This window comes from Bombina bombina, chromosome 2 (genome assembly GCF_027579735.1).
Source record: "Bombina bombina isolate aBomBom1 chromosome 2, aBomBom1.pri, whole genome shotgun sequence".
Taxonomy (NCBI): domain Eukaryota; kingdom Metazoa; phylum Chordata; class Amphibia; order Anura; family Bombinatoridae; genus Bombina; species Bombina bombina.
This window is the reverse complement of record NC_069500.1, coordinates 419,712,529-419,728,884: the sequence shown is the minus strand read 5'-3', so window position 1 is coordinate 419,728,884 and position 16,356 is coordinate 419,712,529. Positions and strand designations below refer to the sequence as shown.

General features: G+C 40.6%; 1 protein-coding gene across 1 annotated transcript in view; it reads left to right on the top strand.

Moving 5' to 3' along the window:
• The window catches only part of PI4KA (phosphatidylinositol 4-kinase alpha), a 442,522-nt gene that overhangs the window by 86,961 nt on the left and 339,205 nt on the right, over positions 1–16,356 (top strand). The window contains 1 exon segment of the mRNA XM_053701959.1: positions 3,806–3,974. Within this exon segment, the coding sequence (XP_053557934.1) occupies positions 3,806–3,974 (169 nt within the window).

Here is a 16,356-nt window from a genome sequence, read left to right as displayed (position 1 = left end):
AAGTATTGATCTAGGCACATTTTGGTATATTTCATGCCACCATTTCACCGCCAAATGCGATCAAATTAAAAAAAACCGTAAAATGTTTCACAATTTTAGGTTTCTCACTGAAATCATTTACAAACAGCTTGTGCAATTATGGCACAAATGGTTGTAAATGCTTGTCTGGGATCCCCTTTGTTCAGAAATAGCAGACATATATGACTTTGGCGTTGCTTTCTGGTAATTAGAAGGCCACTAAATCCTGTTGCGCCTCACACGTGTATTATGGCTAGCAGTGAAAGGGTTAATTAGGGAGTTTGTAGTGAGCTTGCAGGGTTAATTTTAGCTTTAGTGTAGAGATCAGCCTCCCATCTGACACATCCCACCCCCTGATCCCTCCCAAACAGCTCCCTTCCCTACCCCACCCCACAATTGTCCCTGCCATCTTAAGTACTGGCAGAAAGTCTGCCAGTACTAAAATAAAAGGGTTTTAAAAAAAAATGAATTTTTTTTAGCATATTTACATATGCTACTGTGTAGGATCCCCCCCTTAGCCCCCAACCTCCCTGATCCCCCCCAAAACCGCTCTCTAACCCTCCCCTCTGCCTTATTGGGGGCCATCTTGGGTACTGGCAGCTGTCTGCCAGTACCCAGTTTACAATAAAAAGTGCTTTTTTTTTGTTTGTTTTTTTTTTCTGTAGTGTAGCTTCTCCCCCCCCCCCCCACACACACACAGACAAACCCCCACCACCTTGCTGATCGTTTTTTTTTTTTTTATTTTGACATTTTTTTTTATATTTTTTATTTCCACATTTTCTGTAGTGTAGCGGTTCCCACCCGCTCCCTCCCCGTGCACGCGCCCGCCCCCACCCTCCCGTGCACGCGCGCCCGTGAGCGCCCCCAGCCACCCCCGCCCACGATCCCGCCCCCCTTCACATCAACAGGGCCATCGATGGCCGCCTCCCGGTCCGGCTCCCACCCACCAACGCAGGGAGCCACCGATCCCCGGTGCAGAGAGGGCCACAGAGTGGCTCTCTCTGCACCGGATGACTTAAAAAGGTTATTGCAGGATCCCTCCATATCGAGGCATCACTGCAATAACCGGAAAGCATCTGGAAGCGAGCAGGATCGCTTCCAGCTGCTTTCCACACTGAGGACGTGCAGGGTACGTTCTCAGGCATTAACTGCCTTTTTTCTGAGGACGTACCCTGCACGTCCTCAGTTGTTAAGGGATTAATGAACTTTAAAAACAATAAAGAGAATAATTTCCAGATAAAATTGAGTCACAGGTATTATGTAAACGTAAGATTTACAGTATTCTTATATGAATTAATAGTGGCAGGGTTCACATAACAGGTTGTTTGTTAAAGGGACAATCTACACTAGAATTTTTATTGTTTTAAAAGATAGATAATCCCTTTATTACCCATTCCCCAGTTTTTCATAACCAACACAGTTATATTAATATACTTTTAACCTCTGTGATTATCTTGTATCTAAGCCTCTGCAAACTGCCCCTTTATTTCAGTTCTTTTGACAGACTTTCAGTTTAGCCAATCAGTGCCTGCTCCAGATAACTTCACGTGCACGAGCACAGTGTTATCTATATGAAATACGTGAACTAACATCCTCTAGTGGTGAAAAAACGGTTAAAATGCATTCTGAAAAGAGGTGGCCTTCAAGGTCTAAGAAACTAGCTTATGAACCTGCTAGGTTAAGCTTTCAACTAGGAATACCAAGAAAACAAAGCAAAATTGGTGATAAAAGTAAATTGGAAAATTGTTTAAAATTACATGCTCTATCTGAATCATGAAAGTTTATTTTGGCCTAGACTGTCCCTTTAACAAGTAAATGTGTTACCATCAGAACATAAACAACATAAGATATAAATCATGTAACATGGTTCTTGCAGAGAAATGCATAGGTGTAAGTTAAAGGGACATTATACACTCAAAAAAATATGGGCTATTTAAATAAAGCACTCAAGAAGATAAAGTTTGTAATTGACATGTATTATCAATTTTGCTTCTAAAGTGCCTAAAAATTATGATAAAGTTTATATTGCTCTGACTATATTTGAATACGTCCGTAATACCCACTAGCTACAGACAAAGGATTTTTTCCTCAGTCCCTAGCTAGTCCTTACAGCCAGCCCCCATGCTGTGTAATGTGCAATCCCCTCACCTCTCACTTTACAAACACAGTAATCACAACAGTATGTATGGTAAATAGAATGTACTGCATATGCCAGTACTAAGCAGTTTAATATATATATATATATATATATATATATATATATATATATATAATATATATATATATATATATATATATATAAAAATCTCATTTACATAACATATATTCCTGCCAACCATCCACAGTTGTCCATCCCTCAAACAAGGCAGTAAAACGTTGGCATCAAGTACTCTAATTAGAAATAAAAATGAAGCAAAGATTCAATAGCGAGCAGCGGTCTACCTTCAGTGCCGCTGACCCGCTGTCAATTACAATCAGAACCGGAGTGAGAGGACAGACAGTCACTGGAGCGGCAGTCTATAAGTGTAATAGACCGCGTAGCAGCATAAAGGAGCAAGCAGCGTCTGCCTTCACTGATTATGCAGCTGAGCCTGTCACACTGGGTGTAAGTGGTGGGCCGTGGGGGGTGCTATGTTGAGAACGCCAGCTACATACAGAGACTGAGGTGCTGCTATCTACAATGGAGTTTTTTTTCCATACTATTGTACTAATAGGGCTAAACTTCCACTTGACCTGTTACAGACATCACCGATCCAGCTTGTCTTTACAACCACTCTGGAAGTTTAGCCCTATTAGTACAATAGTATGGAAAAAAAACTCCATTGTAGATAGCAGCACCTCCGGTCTCTGTATGTAGCTGGCGTTCTCAACATAGCACCCCCCACCACTTACACCCGGTGTGACAGGCTCAGCTGCATAATCAGTGAAGGCAGACGCTGCTTGCTCCTTTATGCTGCTACGCAGTCTATCACACTTATAGACTGCCGCTCCAGTGACTGTCTGTCCTCTCACTCCGGTTCTGATTGTAATTGACAGCGGGTCAGCGGCACTGAAGGTAGACCGCTGCTCGCTATTGAATCTTTGCTTCATTTTTATTTCTAATTAGAGTACTTGATGCCAACGTTTTACTGCCTTGTTTGAGGGATGGACAACTGTGGGTGGTTGGCTGGAATATATGTTATGTAAATGAGATATTTTATATATATATATATATAATAAACTGCTTAGTACTGGCATATGCAGTACATTCTATTTACCATACATACTGTTGTGATTACTGTGTTTGTAAAGTGAGAGGTGAGGGGATTGCACATTACACAGCATGGGGGGCTGGCTGTAAGGACTAGCTAGGGACTGAGGAAAAAATCCTTTGTCTGTAGCTAGTGGGTATTACGGACGTATTCAAATATAGTCAGAGCAATATAAACTTTATCATAATTTTTAGGCACTTTAGAAGCAAAATTGATAATACATGTCAATTACAAACTTTATCTTCTTTGAGTGCTTTATTTAAATAGCCCATATTTTTTTGAGTGTATAATGTCCCTTTAAGCTAAACATCTAACTTTATTTTACCAAGCTGTCATTTATTCCTTGTTTGTGGAGTGGCCTGCTGATATGTAAGAAAACAGGACGTTTTGTCATAAGGAGGGAAATATAGATAAATAATATCTTACTTGGAAAATGTAAATGAAGCAGAGCTAGTAAACTTGCTTTCTAAATTGTTGTTTATAATCTTTTTTTCCAATTTGTTTATGGTTTGCTTTGACAATCTATCTCTCACCAGGCACTGCTCACTGGCGGTTATAAATGCATTGGCAAATATTGCAGCCAACATACAGGAAGAGCAACTTGTGGACGAGCTGCTAATGAACTTGCTGGAGTTGTTTGTTCAGCTTGGGCTGGAAGGGAAGAGAGCAAGTGAGAGAGCAAGCGACAAGGGGCCAGCACTGAAGGTGAGGAGCAAGCTTGGTACATCCTGGGTTCACAAGATCAGGTCGAAACAGCTGTTGTAAAACTGTTAACGTGAATTACACTAGTAAACAAAAACGTTCCCCAAAAGCTACAGCCATTTGAGCAGTGTTATCTAGAGATATTGTGATCCTACTTATTGTATAAAGAAAAAAATAATGTGTTAACTTGTAAATAATAAAAATTATGATGCAGCACTAGTTTAAGGATATAAAGACCCAGGTTCTTTTGGGAATGGCAGTCCTTAAAGGGACGGGAAACCCCAACATTTTCTATCGTGATTTGGATACAACCTACAATTTTAAACAACTTTCCAATTTACTTCTATTATCAAATTTGCATCATTATCTTCTTATCCTTTGCTGAAGGAACAGCATTGCACTACTGGCAGCTTGCTGAAAACATCTAGCTAGCCAATCACAAAAGACAAAAGTGTGCAGGCACCAATCAGCAGCTAGCTCCCACTTGTGTAGGTTATGTGCATATTTATTTTCAATAAGAGATAACAAGAGAACAAAGCACATTTGAAAATATAAGTGAATTTAAAAGGGTCTTAAAATTACATGCTCTATTTGAATCATGCAAGTTAAACGTTCCTATCCCTTTAAAAGAAGGCAAAAAGCAAATAGTGAAGTCTTGCAAGGAAATGCAGCTGGTAAGTGGTATATATCTTACTCACACGTTATAGAGCTATGACTCCGCTCAAAGTTAAATTGCTCATGTATGTATCCTCTAAAATAAAGATGGACCAGGAAACATCAAAGAGAATTTAGAAACATGTAATAATAACTTACAAGCCACTTGTGTACAGAAAGACAGACATAATATTAGAATCATACACTCAAACGGTAAAACTGCCAGTTACGGCAACCGGCCCTCCTTTTGACAACGTACAATTCACCTGCCACTGTCGACTTTTTCATGGATCCTATTGTATAAAGTAGCACAATAACTTTTCTTATTAAAAATATTTTCATTAAGTATAATAATTGCACTAAAAAAATGCTACGCATTGCAATATTTGTTAACAATGTGAATATAAAAGTACAGCATATGTTGTAAATTTACAATTAGCAAATATAGTATTAAAACATAAAACAATACTTCCAATAAAAGAACTTAAATTGTTGTGAAGTCCTTTCTGTACAGACTTCACAACACGACACGCTTCAAGGACATACCCCTCCCTACTGTTGAAGCTTTTATTGTACAATCTTATATCTAATATATTAAACTTTATTTCAATAGCAATGTTATTTTGTTAGTTATACAATATTTTGTGTATATGTTTAAGTGTACATGTAAATATGTGTTCTTAAACGGGGGACAGTCGAGTCAAAATTAAACTTTCATTTGTCAGCTGCAATTTTAAACAACTTTAAAATTCTACTTTTAGAATCAAATTTGCTTTGTTCTCTTGGTATTCTTTGATGAACGCCAAACCTAGGTAGGCTCATAAACTGATTTCTAAGCCATTGAAGACCGCCTCTTATCTCAGTGCATTTTGACAGTTTTTCGCAGTTAGACACTGCTATTTCATGTGTGTCATATTGCTAACATTGTTCTCACTCCTGTGGAGATTTTTATGAGTCAGCACTGATTGGCTAAAATGCAAGTCTGTCAAAAGAACTAAGATAAGGTGGCAGTCTGCAGAGGCTTAGAAACAAGATAATCACAGAGGTAATAAGTGTATTTATATAACCGTTTTGGTTATACAAAACTGGGGAATGGGTAATAAAGGATTATCTATCTTTTTAAGCAATAAACATTTTCAAGTAAACCTGTACCTTTTTAAAGATACATTATCGTTTTGTGACACGTTCCTAATGTCACCTTGTACTCTCTTCTGTTCTTTTTGTACATGTTCCAGTTGGTGGAGGCAATAATATGCCTACTTTTGTTTATGCTTAATACAATATTTTACATTACATTAAGCAAGATCTGTTGTTTAATTGTATGTTTGCTTACTTGTTTAGTTACAGGTTATAAAAAAACTGCAACCAATGTACCTTATAGGGACAGTCAACTCAAACATTTTTATTGTTTAAAAAGATAGACTAATCCCTTTTTCTTTCATGTAATTGGCAAGAGTCCATGAGCCTAGTGACATATGGGTTATACAATCCTACCAGGAGGGGCAAATTTTCCCAAACCTCAAAATGCCTATAAATACACCCCTCACCACACCCACAATTCAGTTTTACAAACTTTGCCTCCTATGAGGTGGTGAAGTAAGTTTGTGCTAAGATTCTCCTACGTTGATATGCGCTTCTCAGCATTGTTGAAGCCCGATTCCCTCTCAGAAGTACAAGAATGTCAGAGGGACGTGAAGGGAGTATCACCTTTTGAATACGATGATTTCTCTAACAGGGGTCTTTTTCATGGGTTCTCTGTTATCGGTCGTAGAGATTAATCTCCTACCTCCCTTTTCAGATAGACGATATACTCTCAATTTACCATTACCTCTACTAAGAACTGTTTTAGTACTGGTTTGGCTATCTGCTATATGTGGATGGGTGTCTTTTGGTAAGTATGTTTCCATTACTTAGACACTCTCAGCTATGGTTTGGCAACTTTATGCAAATTTATAAAGTTCTATAATATATGTATTGTACTTATATTTGCCATGAGTCAGGTTCATGTATTTCCTTCTGCAGACTGTCAGTTTCATATTTGGGAATATAAACACTTTAAGAAATTTATTTCTTACCTGGGGTTTTAGTCTTTTTTTTCAATTTGACTACTTTTGCAATTGCGGGTGTTAGGCCCGCGGGGTGCGCTCAAATGTTAGACTTTATTGCGTCATTTTTGGCGCAAACTTTTTTGGCGTGGAACAATACATTTTTGACGCAACTTCGTCATTTTCCGGCGTCATATGTGACGCCGGAGACCTTTCACACGGCAGTGTCATTAGTGACGCAAGTGTGTCATTTCCGGTCATTTTTTGGATTCCTATTATTTCAACTATCACTGGAGGAAAAGGAGTTTTCTCTTGTTAAGGTGTATCCAGTCCACGGATTCATCCATTACTTTTGGGATATTCTCCTTCCCCAACCGGAAGCTGCAAGAGGATCCTATAGCTCCTACCCTAACTGGCACCCTCCCAGTCATTCTCTTGCAGCTCTCGACAAGGGAAGCAGCTAGAGAGATGTGGTGCCATAATGTAGTTTATCTTCAATCAAAAAGTTTGTTATTTTCAAATGGTACCGGAGTTGTACTATTTTAGTTTCAGGCAGAAAGTTGAAGAAGAGTCTGCCTGTGGTCTTTGATTATCTTAGCAGGTTTGTAACTAATCGATCCATTGCTGTTCTCACACATAACTGAAGAGATGGGTAACTTCAGCTGGGGGAATAGCGTGCAGGGTCTCCTGCTCTGAGGTATGTGCAGTTTTTAAATTTTTCTAGAGAAATAAGCTAGAAAATGCTGACAATATCGGATTTATTTAAGGTAAGCCTGATTACAGTGATTTAATAACGACTGGTATCATGCATGCTGTAAGGGTAATATTTTTTATTATTTACTCACATTACTGAATAGATATAACGTTTGCTTGAGAGTGTATAAACGTTTATTTCATATTGGTGATAAAACTTTATTCTGGGGCCCAGTTTTTTCCACATGGCTGGCTAGATTTTGCCTAGGGATAGTTTTGTTAGGCCCTCTCACTGTGAATACAGGTTGGGAGGGGCCTATTTTCGCGCCTAAATGCGCAATTAGATTTTGCAGCTTGAGACATCCAGTTTCCCCTGAAGGAGTCCCCTGAACACTTAGGACCTCTCTAAGGGGTTTTTGTGCCTTCCAAAGTCGTCGTATGGGCAGGTAGAGCTGTGGCAGTTTTTGATCCGGTTTTGAAACTAAGGGGTTAATCATCATTTGCAAGTGGGTGCAATGCTCTTTCAGCCTATTATTACACACTGTAAAAAAATTTCGTAAGATTTACTGCTTTTTTTTCACTGTTTTAGCAGTTTCTGTGATTTGGTTTTTTTCTCTTAAAGGCACAGTTATCCGTATTTTTTTTGCTTGTTCACAGTTATTAAAGTGTTTTCCAAAGCTTGCTGGTCTCATTGCTAGTCTGTTTAAAATGTCTGACATAGAGGAAAAACTCATTGGTTCATTATGTTTAGAAGCCATTGTGGAACCCCCTCTTAGAATGTGTAACCAAATACACTGATTTTACTATCAGACGGTCCCTAAGGTGGAGGGAGCAAGTTTCTACTCTAGCTAAGCGTACCACTATCCCTGTCGAGGACAGTTGTGCTTTTCTAGATCCAATGGATAAAAAATTAGAGGGTTACCTTAAGAAAAATTTTATTCAACAAGGTTTTATTCTCCAGCCTCTTGTATGCATTTCCCCAGTCACTGCTGCCGCGGCTTTCTGGTTTGAGTCCCTAGAGGAGGCTCTACATGTTGAAACCCTGTTGGAAGATATTATTGACAAGCTTAGGGCCCTTAAGCTAGCCAATTCATTTGTTTCTGACGTCCGTTGTTCATTTATCCAAGCTAACGGCTAAAAATTCAGGTTTTGCTATTCAGACGCGTAGGGCGCTATGGCTTAAATCCTGGTCAGCTGACATGACTTCAAAGTCTAAACTTCTCAACATTCCCTTTAAAAGACAGATCCTATTCGGGCCTGGACTGAAGGAGATAATTTCTGACATCACTGGAGGAAAAGATCAACGCCCTTCCTCAAGACAGGTCCAACAAATTAACGACCAAACAGTCTAGTTTTCGGCCCTTTCGAAACTTCAAGAGGTGGCGCAGCTTCAACTTCCTCTAACACAAAACAAGAGGGAACTTTTGCCCAGTCTAACACCGGTCTGGAGACCTGACCAGGCTTGGAACAAGGGGGAAACAGGCCAAGAGCCTGCTCGCTGCCTCTAAGACAGCATGAAGGAGCAGCCCCCGATCCGGAAACGGATCTAGTAGGGGGCAGACTCTCTCTCTTCGCCCAGGCTTGGGCAAGAGATGTCCAGGATCCCTGGGAATTGGAAATTGTGTCCAAGGGGTTATCTTCTGGAATTCAAAACCCTCTCCCCCAAAAGGGAGATTTCATCTCTCACTTTTATCTGCAAACCAGATAAAGAGAGAAGCATTCTTACATTGTGTCAAGACCTCCTAGTTATGGGAGTGATCCACCCAGTTCCGCAGGAGGAACAGGGACAGGACTTTTTTTTTTTTTTTTTTTTTTTTTAAATAATTTTTATTGAGGTATTCAAAATATACAAAAACAAAATCAAACATTAATCATGGCAACACGCCTATAGACATACAGCCAGACTCGTACATATAATACATAGGCATGTCTTAGAAACCTTGAACAACAGTAGATTTTCATCAGGAGAATATGCACAGAGCCATGTGTGATACCTCATTTTATGTATAAACATGTTAGCTTGGACAAGTCAAAAATAACTGAGTAAATGTGAATTCTGAGACCTGGTTTTTGTAGGAAGGTTTTGAACAAGAACATGTAGGTCCTTATGAGTCCACATTAATTAACTTTCAGATATTATAGAAAACATCCCTCTAAAATATAAAAGGGGCACATACCCCATTACAGGGATAAGTGGTGAGGACTACATTGAGAGGGTGTTAAGTTTAGTTTCTCCATATACCCTTAAGGTTACTATAGGCTTGTGTAAAAGCCTCAAATAGCGAGAGAAAAAAAATCATTAAACTTCAGATATTATAGAAAACATCCCTCTAAAATATAAAAATGGGCACATACCCATTAAAGGGATAAGTGGTGAGGACTACAATGAAGAGGGTGTTAAGTTTAGTTTCTCCATATACCCTTAGGGTTATTATAGGCTTATGTAAAGCCTCAAATTGCGAAAAAAAATTAAGTAGAATACTAAAACCTGCTAGCAAGTGCAGAAGAAATATAACATTGCTGGTTTCAACAAACATATAGAGATATTATAGAAAACATCCCTCTAAAATATAAAAAGGGCACATACCCAATCAAAGGGATAAGTGGTGAGGACTACAGTGAGAGGGTGTTAAGTCTAGTTTCCTCCATATACCCTTAAGGTTATAGGCTTGTGTAAAGCCTCAAATTGCGAAAAAAATTAAGTAAAATGCTAAAACCTGCTAGCAAGTGCATAAAAAATATAACATCACTGGTTTCAACAACATATAGACCAGTCACAGTACATTAATAACCCACTCTTCTAAATTCTTTGGGGAGCAAACCCTTACATACACATATATTATAACAGGCACACATAGTTAGCTCAGTTAATGGCACACACATAAGGTAACAATTAAACATAAATGATATACAGTCGCACCCTATGTATAAGCAGCTGATAAGAAAAGTAACATGGGGCAAGAGACAAGTTCACTGAGTCTGCTATAATTGGCAAGAACCAAAAGCAAATAATTATTCTGAGGACCCACAACTATCATATATTAACTATTTTCTAGGGATTATATTGTGGCAGCACCAGGTGTGTGTATAACCCACCCGTTACAACCTCTAATGTGTTAGAGAGGCAATGGGATACCAATCAACACAAAGCTAATACTCAGCATACATGCCAGGACAAAGCAAGTATAGTCTCACCCATGGTAGTCAAGCTCTACATAGGGCGTCCATGCATTACCAGCGAACACATGGCAAGTTATATATTATGTGTACTATCTCGGCCGCAGACAGTACAGTGGGATTACTAAAAACTCTGAGAAAATCAATAGGGCGTAAAGAGCTCGCAAAATTAGGGATATAAAGCTTGTGGTGGATTTGTAGCAGGAAAATATAGGCCACATAACAGCTTAAAAGGTTAACCCTCACCAACAGGGGTGCGCATTTAACAGGTCAAACTCCGTTAGACCGCGGCCCATGGAGGCCCCTATCCCAAATTAAATACTTTGCGAGAGTTATGTAAAGGTTAATATATTATTGTGTCTAAGGAGATATGCTCACGAGATCTGTATATAATGAAACACAAATAATGAAAACAAGTAATGTAATCACCAGTATCGCATGCCATTCCCACTTTAAGTCCTCACATATGATTTCAGTGGTTCGTATATACAATAGGACAAATTCTGCAATCATTATAGTAGATAGAATAAGTATTGTATGCATAAGATCCACATATCTTAATATCTGAGGGCATCCTGAAAACCTAAAAGTATAGGTGTAACCATTAGGCACATTTTGAACAATCTAGTAGTGAATATAAATATAGCAAAGTATTCGCTTACATGTGCTGTATATACCTCAGAATAAAATCTATTCTATGGGCTGCTAGTTAAACTCAATAAAATAATGACATTGATATATTACAGTAACCTCAAACTCTATAACAGTTAGTCTCATACATAAGCTATCATTGCAAATATAAGAGGTCCCAGCACGATAGAACAGTATATTACATAATGTTCCATACAGCTATTACTTGCCATGTTGCCAGCCTCGCATGGATGGTAGGAACAGGGCCTTTTATTCAAATCTGTTTGTTGTTCCCAAGAAAGAGGGACCAAATCTTAGATCTCAAGATCTTAAACAAATTTCTCAGAGTCCCATCCTTGCAAGATGGAGACTATTCGAACCATCTTCCTATGATCCAGGAGGGTCAATACAGGTACTACCAGTTTGTGGCTCTTCCCTTCGGGTTGGCCACGGCACAAAGAATCTTTACAAAGGTTATAGGGTCCCTTCTAGCGGTCCTAAGGCCGCGGGCTATAGCAGTAGCCCCTTACTCAGACGACATTCTTGATACAGGCGTCGACTTTTCAAGTTGCCAGGTCTCACACGGACATTGTTCTTTGCATTTCTGAGGTCGCTTGGGTGGAAAGTGAACAAAGAAAAAAGTTCTCTATCCCCTCTCACAAGAGTTTCCCTTCCTAGGAACTCTGATAGATTCTGTAGAAATGAGATTTACCTGACAGAGGCCAGTTGTCAAAACTTCTAAATTCCTGCCCGTGTTCTTTATTCTACTTCTCGCCCTTCAGTGGCTCAGTGTATGGAAGTAATCGGCTTAATGGTAGCGGCAATGGACATAGTGCCGTTTGCCCGCCTACATCTCAGACCGCTGGCAACTCTGCATCGCTCAGTCAGTGGAATGGGGATTACACAGATTTGTCCCCCTCTACTAAATCTGGATCAAGAGACCAGGGATTCTCTTCTCTGGTGGTTATCTTGGGTCCCATCTGTCCAAGGGTATGACCTTCCGCAGGCCAGATTGGACAATAGTAACGTCAGATGCCAGCCTTCTGGGCTGGGGGTGCAGTCTGGAACTCCCTGAAGGCTCAGGGCTTGTGGACTCAGGAGGAGACACTCCTTCCGATAAACATTCTGGAACTAAGAGCGATATTCAATGCTCTTCAGGCTTGGCCTCAGCTAGCTGCGGTCAGGTTCATCAGATTTCAGTCGGACAACATCACGACTGTTGCTTACATCAACCATCAAGGGGGAACAAGGAGTTCCCTAGCAATGTTGGAGGTTTCAAAATAATTCTGTGGGCAGAGGTTCACTCTTGCCATCTATCAGCTATCCATATCCCAGGAGTAGAGAACTGGGAGGCGGATTTTATAAGTCGACAGACTTTTCATCCGGGGGAGTGGGAACTCCATCGGAGGTGTTTGCACAGTTGATTCAACTTTGGGGCAAACCAGAACTGGATCTCATGGCGTCTCGTCAGAACGCCAAGCTTCCTTGTTTACGGGTTCAGGTCCAGGGATCCCAAGGCAGCGCTGACAGATGCTCTAGCAGTGCCTTGGTCTTTCAACCTGGCTTATGTGTTTCCCACCGTTTCCTCTGCTCCCTCGTCTGATTGCCAAGATCAAGCAGGAGAGAGCTTCAGTGATTTTGATAGCTCCTGCGTGGCCACGCAGGACTTGGTACGCAGATCTGGTGGACATGTCATCCTTTCCACCTTGGACTCTGCCGCTGAGGCAGGACCTTCTACTTCAAGGTCCCTTCAAACATCCAAATCTAATTTCTCTGCGGCTGACTGCTTGGAGATTGAACGCTTGATTTTGTCAAAACGTGGTTTTTCCGAGTCAGTCACTGATACCTTAATTCAGGCTCGAAAAGCCTGTCACCAGGAAAATCTATCATAAGATATGGTGTAAATATCTTCATTGGTGTGAATCCAAGGGTTACTCATGTAGTAAAGTCAGGATTCCCAGGATATTGTCTTTTCTCCAAGAAGGATTGGAGAAGGGATTGTCAGCTAGTTCCTTAAAGGGACAGATTTCTTCTCTGTCTATTCTTTTGCACAAGCGTCTGGCGGATGTTCCAGACGTTCAGGCGTTTTGTCAGGCTTTAGTTAGAATCAAGCCTGTGTTTAAAACCTGTTGCTCCGCCATGGAGTTTAAATTTAGTTCTTAAAGTTCTTCAAGGGGTTCCGTTTGAACCTCTGCATTCCATAGATATCAAGCTTTTATCTTGGAAAGTTCTGTTTTTGGTAGCTATCTCTTTGGCTCGAAGAGTTTCAGAGTTATCTGCCTTGCAGTGTGATTCCCCTTATCTGATCTTCCATGCAGATAAGGTAGTTTTGCGTACCAAACCTGGGTTTCTTCCTAAGGTGGTATCCAATAAGAATATCAATCAAGAGATTGTTGTTCCGTCACTGTGTCCTAATCCTTCTTCAAAGAAGGAACGTCTTATTACACAATCTTGACGTGGTTCGTGCTTTAAAGTTTTATTTACAAGCTACTAAAGATTTTCGTCAAACATTTGCATTGTTTGTTGTCTACTCTGGACAGAGGAAAGGCCAAAAGGCTTCAGCAACTTCTCTTTCTTTTGGTTAAGAAGTATAATCCGCTTAGCTTATGAGACTGCTGGCAAGCAGCCTCCTGTAAGAATTACAGCTCATTCCTCTAGAGCGGTGGCTTCCACATGGGCCTTTAAAAATGAGGCTTCTGTTGAACTGATTTGTAAGGCGGCGACTTGGTCTTCGCTTCATACTTTTTCTAAATTCTACAAATTTGATACTTTTGCTTCTTCGGAGGCTATTTTTGGGAGAGAGGTCTTACAGGCAGTGGTGCCTTCCTTTTAAGCGCCTGCCTTGTCCCTCCCTTCATCCGTTGTCCTATAGCTTTGGTATTGGTATCCCACAAGTAATGGATGATTCTGTGGACTGGATACACCTTACAAGAGAAAACAAAATTTATGCTTACCTGATAAATTTATTTCTCTTGTGGTGTATCCAGTCCACGGCCCGCCCTGTCATTTTAAGGCAGGTGTTTTTTAATTTTTAAACTACAGTCACCACTGCACCCTATAGTTTCTCCTTTCTCTTGCTTGTCTTCGGTCGAATGACTGGGAGGTGCCAGTTAGGGGAGGAGCTTTATAGACGGCTCTGCTGTAGGTGATCCTCTTGCAGCTTCCTGTTGGGAAGGAGAATATCCCACAAGTAATGGATGAATCGTGGACTGGATACACCACAAGAGAAATAAATTTATCAGGTAAGCATAAATTTTGTTTTTTTGCCTCAGGATAAAAAAACCTAAGGGTAAATCTAAGGCTTCTAACGTTTTCGTTCCTTTTCGTCAGAATAAGGAACAAAAACTCAATCCTCCTCCCAAGGAATCTGCTTCCAATTGGAAGCCTTCCTCAAATTGGAATAAATCCAAGCCATTTAGGAAACCAAAGTCTGCCCCTAAGTCCGCATGAAGGTGCGGCCCTCATTCCAGCTCAGCTGGTAGGGGCAGATTAAGGTTTTTCAAGGATTTTTGGATGAAATCTGTCCAAAATCATTGGATTCAGAGCATTGTCTCTCAAGGGTATCGAATAGGATTCAAAGTAAGACCTCCTGTGAGAAGATTTTTTCTATCACGCATCCCTGTAAATCCAGTAAAAGCTCGGGCTTTTCTGAAGTGTGTTTCAGACCTGGAGTCTTCAGGGGTAATCATGCCAGTTCCTCCTCAGGAACAAGGTTTTGGGGTTTTATTCAAACCTATTAATTGTTCCAAAGAGGAGAAATTTGTTCAGACCAGTTCTTGATCTGAAAATTTTGAATCGTTATGTAAGAGTACCAACTTTCAAGATGGTGACTATAAGGACTATTCTGCCTTTTGTTCAGCAAGGACATTATATGTCCACAATGGACTTGCAGGATGCATACCTTTATATTCTGATTCATCCAGAACGCTTTCAGTTGCTGAGATTCTCTTTTCTAGACGAGAATTACCAATTTGTTGCTCTTCCATTTGGCCTAGCAACAGCTCCAAGAATCTTTTCGAAGGTTCTGGGTGCCCTACTATCTGTAATCAGAGAACAGGGTATTGCGGTGTTTCCTTATTTGGACGATATCTTGGTACTAGCTCAGTCTTTACATACTGCAGAATCTCACACAAATCAACTAGTGTTGTTTCTTCGGAAACATGGTGGGGAGGATCAATTTACCAAAAAGTTTCTTGATTCCTCAGAAAAGGGTCACCTTTTTTAGGCTTCCAGATAGATTCAGTGTCCAAGAGACGTTTTAAAATTGGTCGCAGCATTCCGGCTTCTTCAGTCTCAGTCATTCCCTTCAGTGGCTATGTGCATGGAAGTTTAGGTCTCATGACTGCATCATCGGACGCAATCCCCTTTGCTCGTTTTCACATGAGACTTCTACAGCTTTGTATTCTGAATCAATGGTGCAGGGATTATACAAAGATATCACAATTAATATCCTTGAATCCCAATGAAACGACACTCTCTGACATGGTGGATAGACACCATCGTTTGGTTCAAGGGGCTTCTTTTGTTCGCCCAACCTGGACTGTGATCACAACAGATGCGAGTCTTTCAGGTTGGGGAGCTGTTTGGGGATCTCTGACAGCACAAGGGGTTTGGAAATCTCAAAGAGGCGAGATTACCAATAAATATTTTAGAACTCCGTCCAATTCTCAGGGCTCTTCAGTTCTGGCCTCTGCTAAAGAGAGAACCGTTCATTTGTTTTCAGACAGACAATATCACAACTGTGGCTTATGTCAATCATCAGGGTGGGACTCACAGTCCCCAAGCTATGAAAGAAGTATCTCGGATACTTGCCTGCCCGGAATCCAGCTCCTGTCTAATCTCTGCGGTGCATATCCCAGGCGTAGACAATTGGGAGGCGGATTATCTCAGCCGCCAGACTTTACATCCAGAGGAGTGGTCTCTCCATCCAGATGTGTTTTCTCAGATTGTTCAGATGTGGGGGCTTCCGGAGATAGATCTCATGGCCTCTCATCTAAACAAGAAACTTCCCAGATACCTGTCCAGGTCCAGGGATGTTCAGGCGGAAGCAGTGGATGCGCTGACACTTCCTTGGTGTTATCAACCTGCTTACATCTTCCCGCCTCTAGTTCTCCTTCCCAAGAGTGATCTCCAAAATCATCATGGAACAGTCTTTTGCGTTGCTGGTGGCTCCAGCATGGCCACAC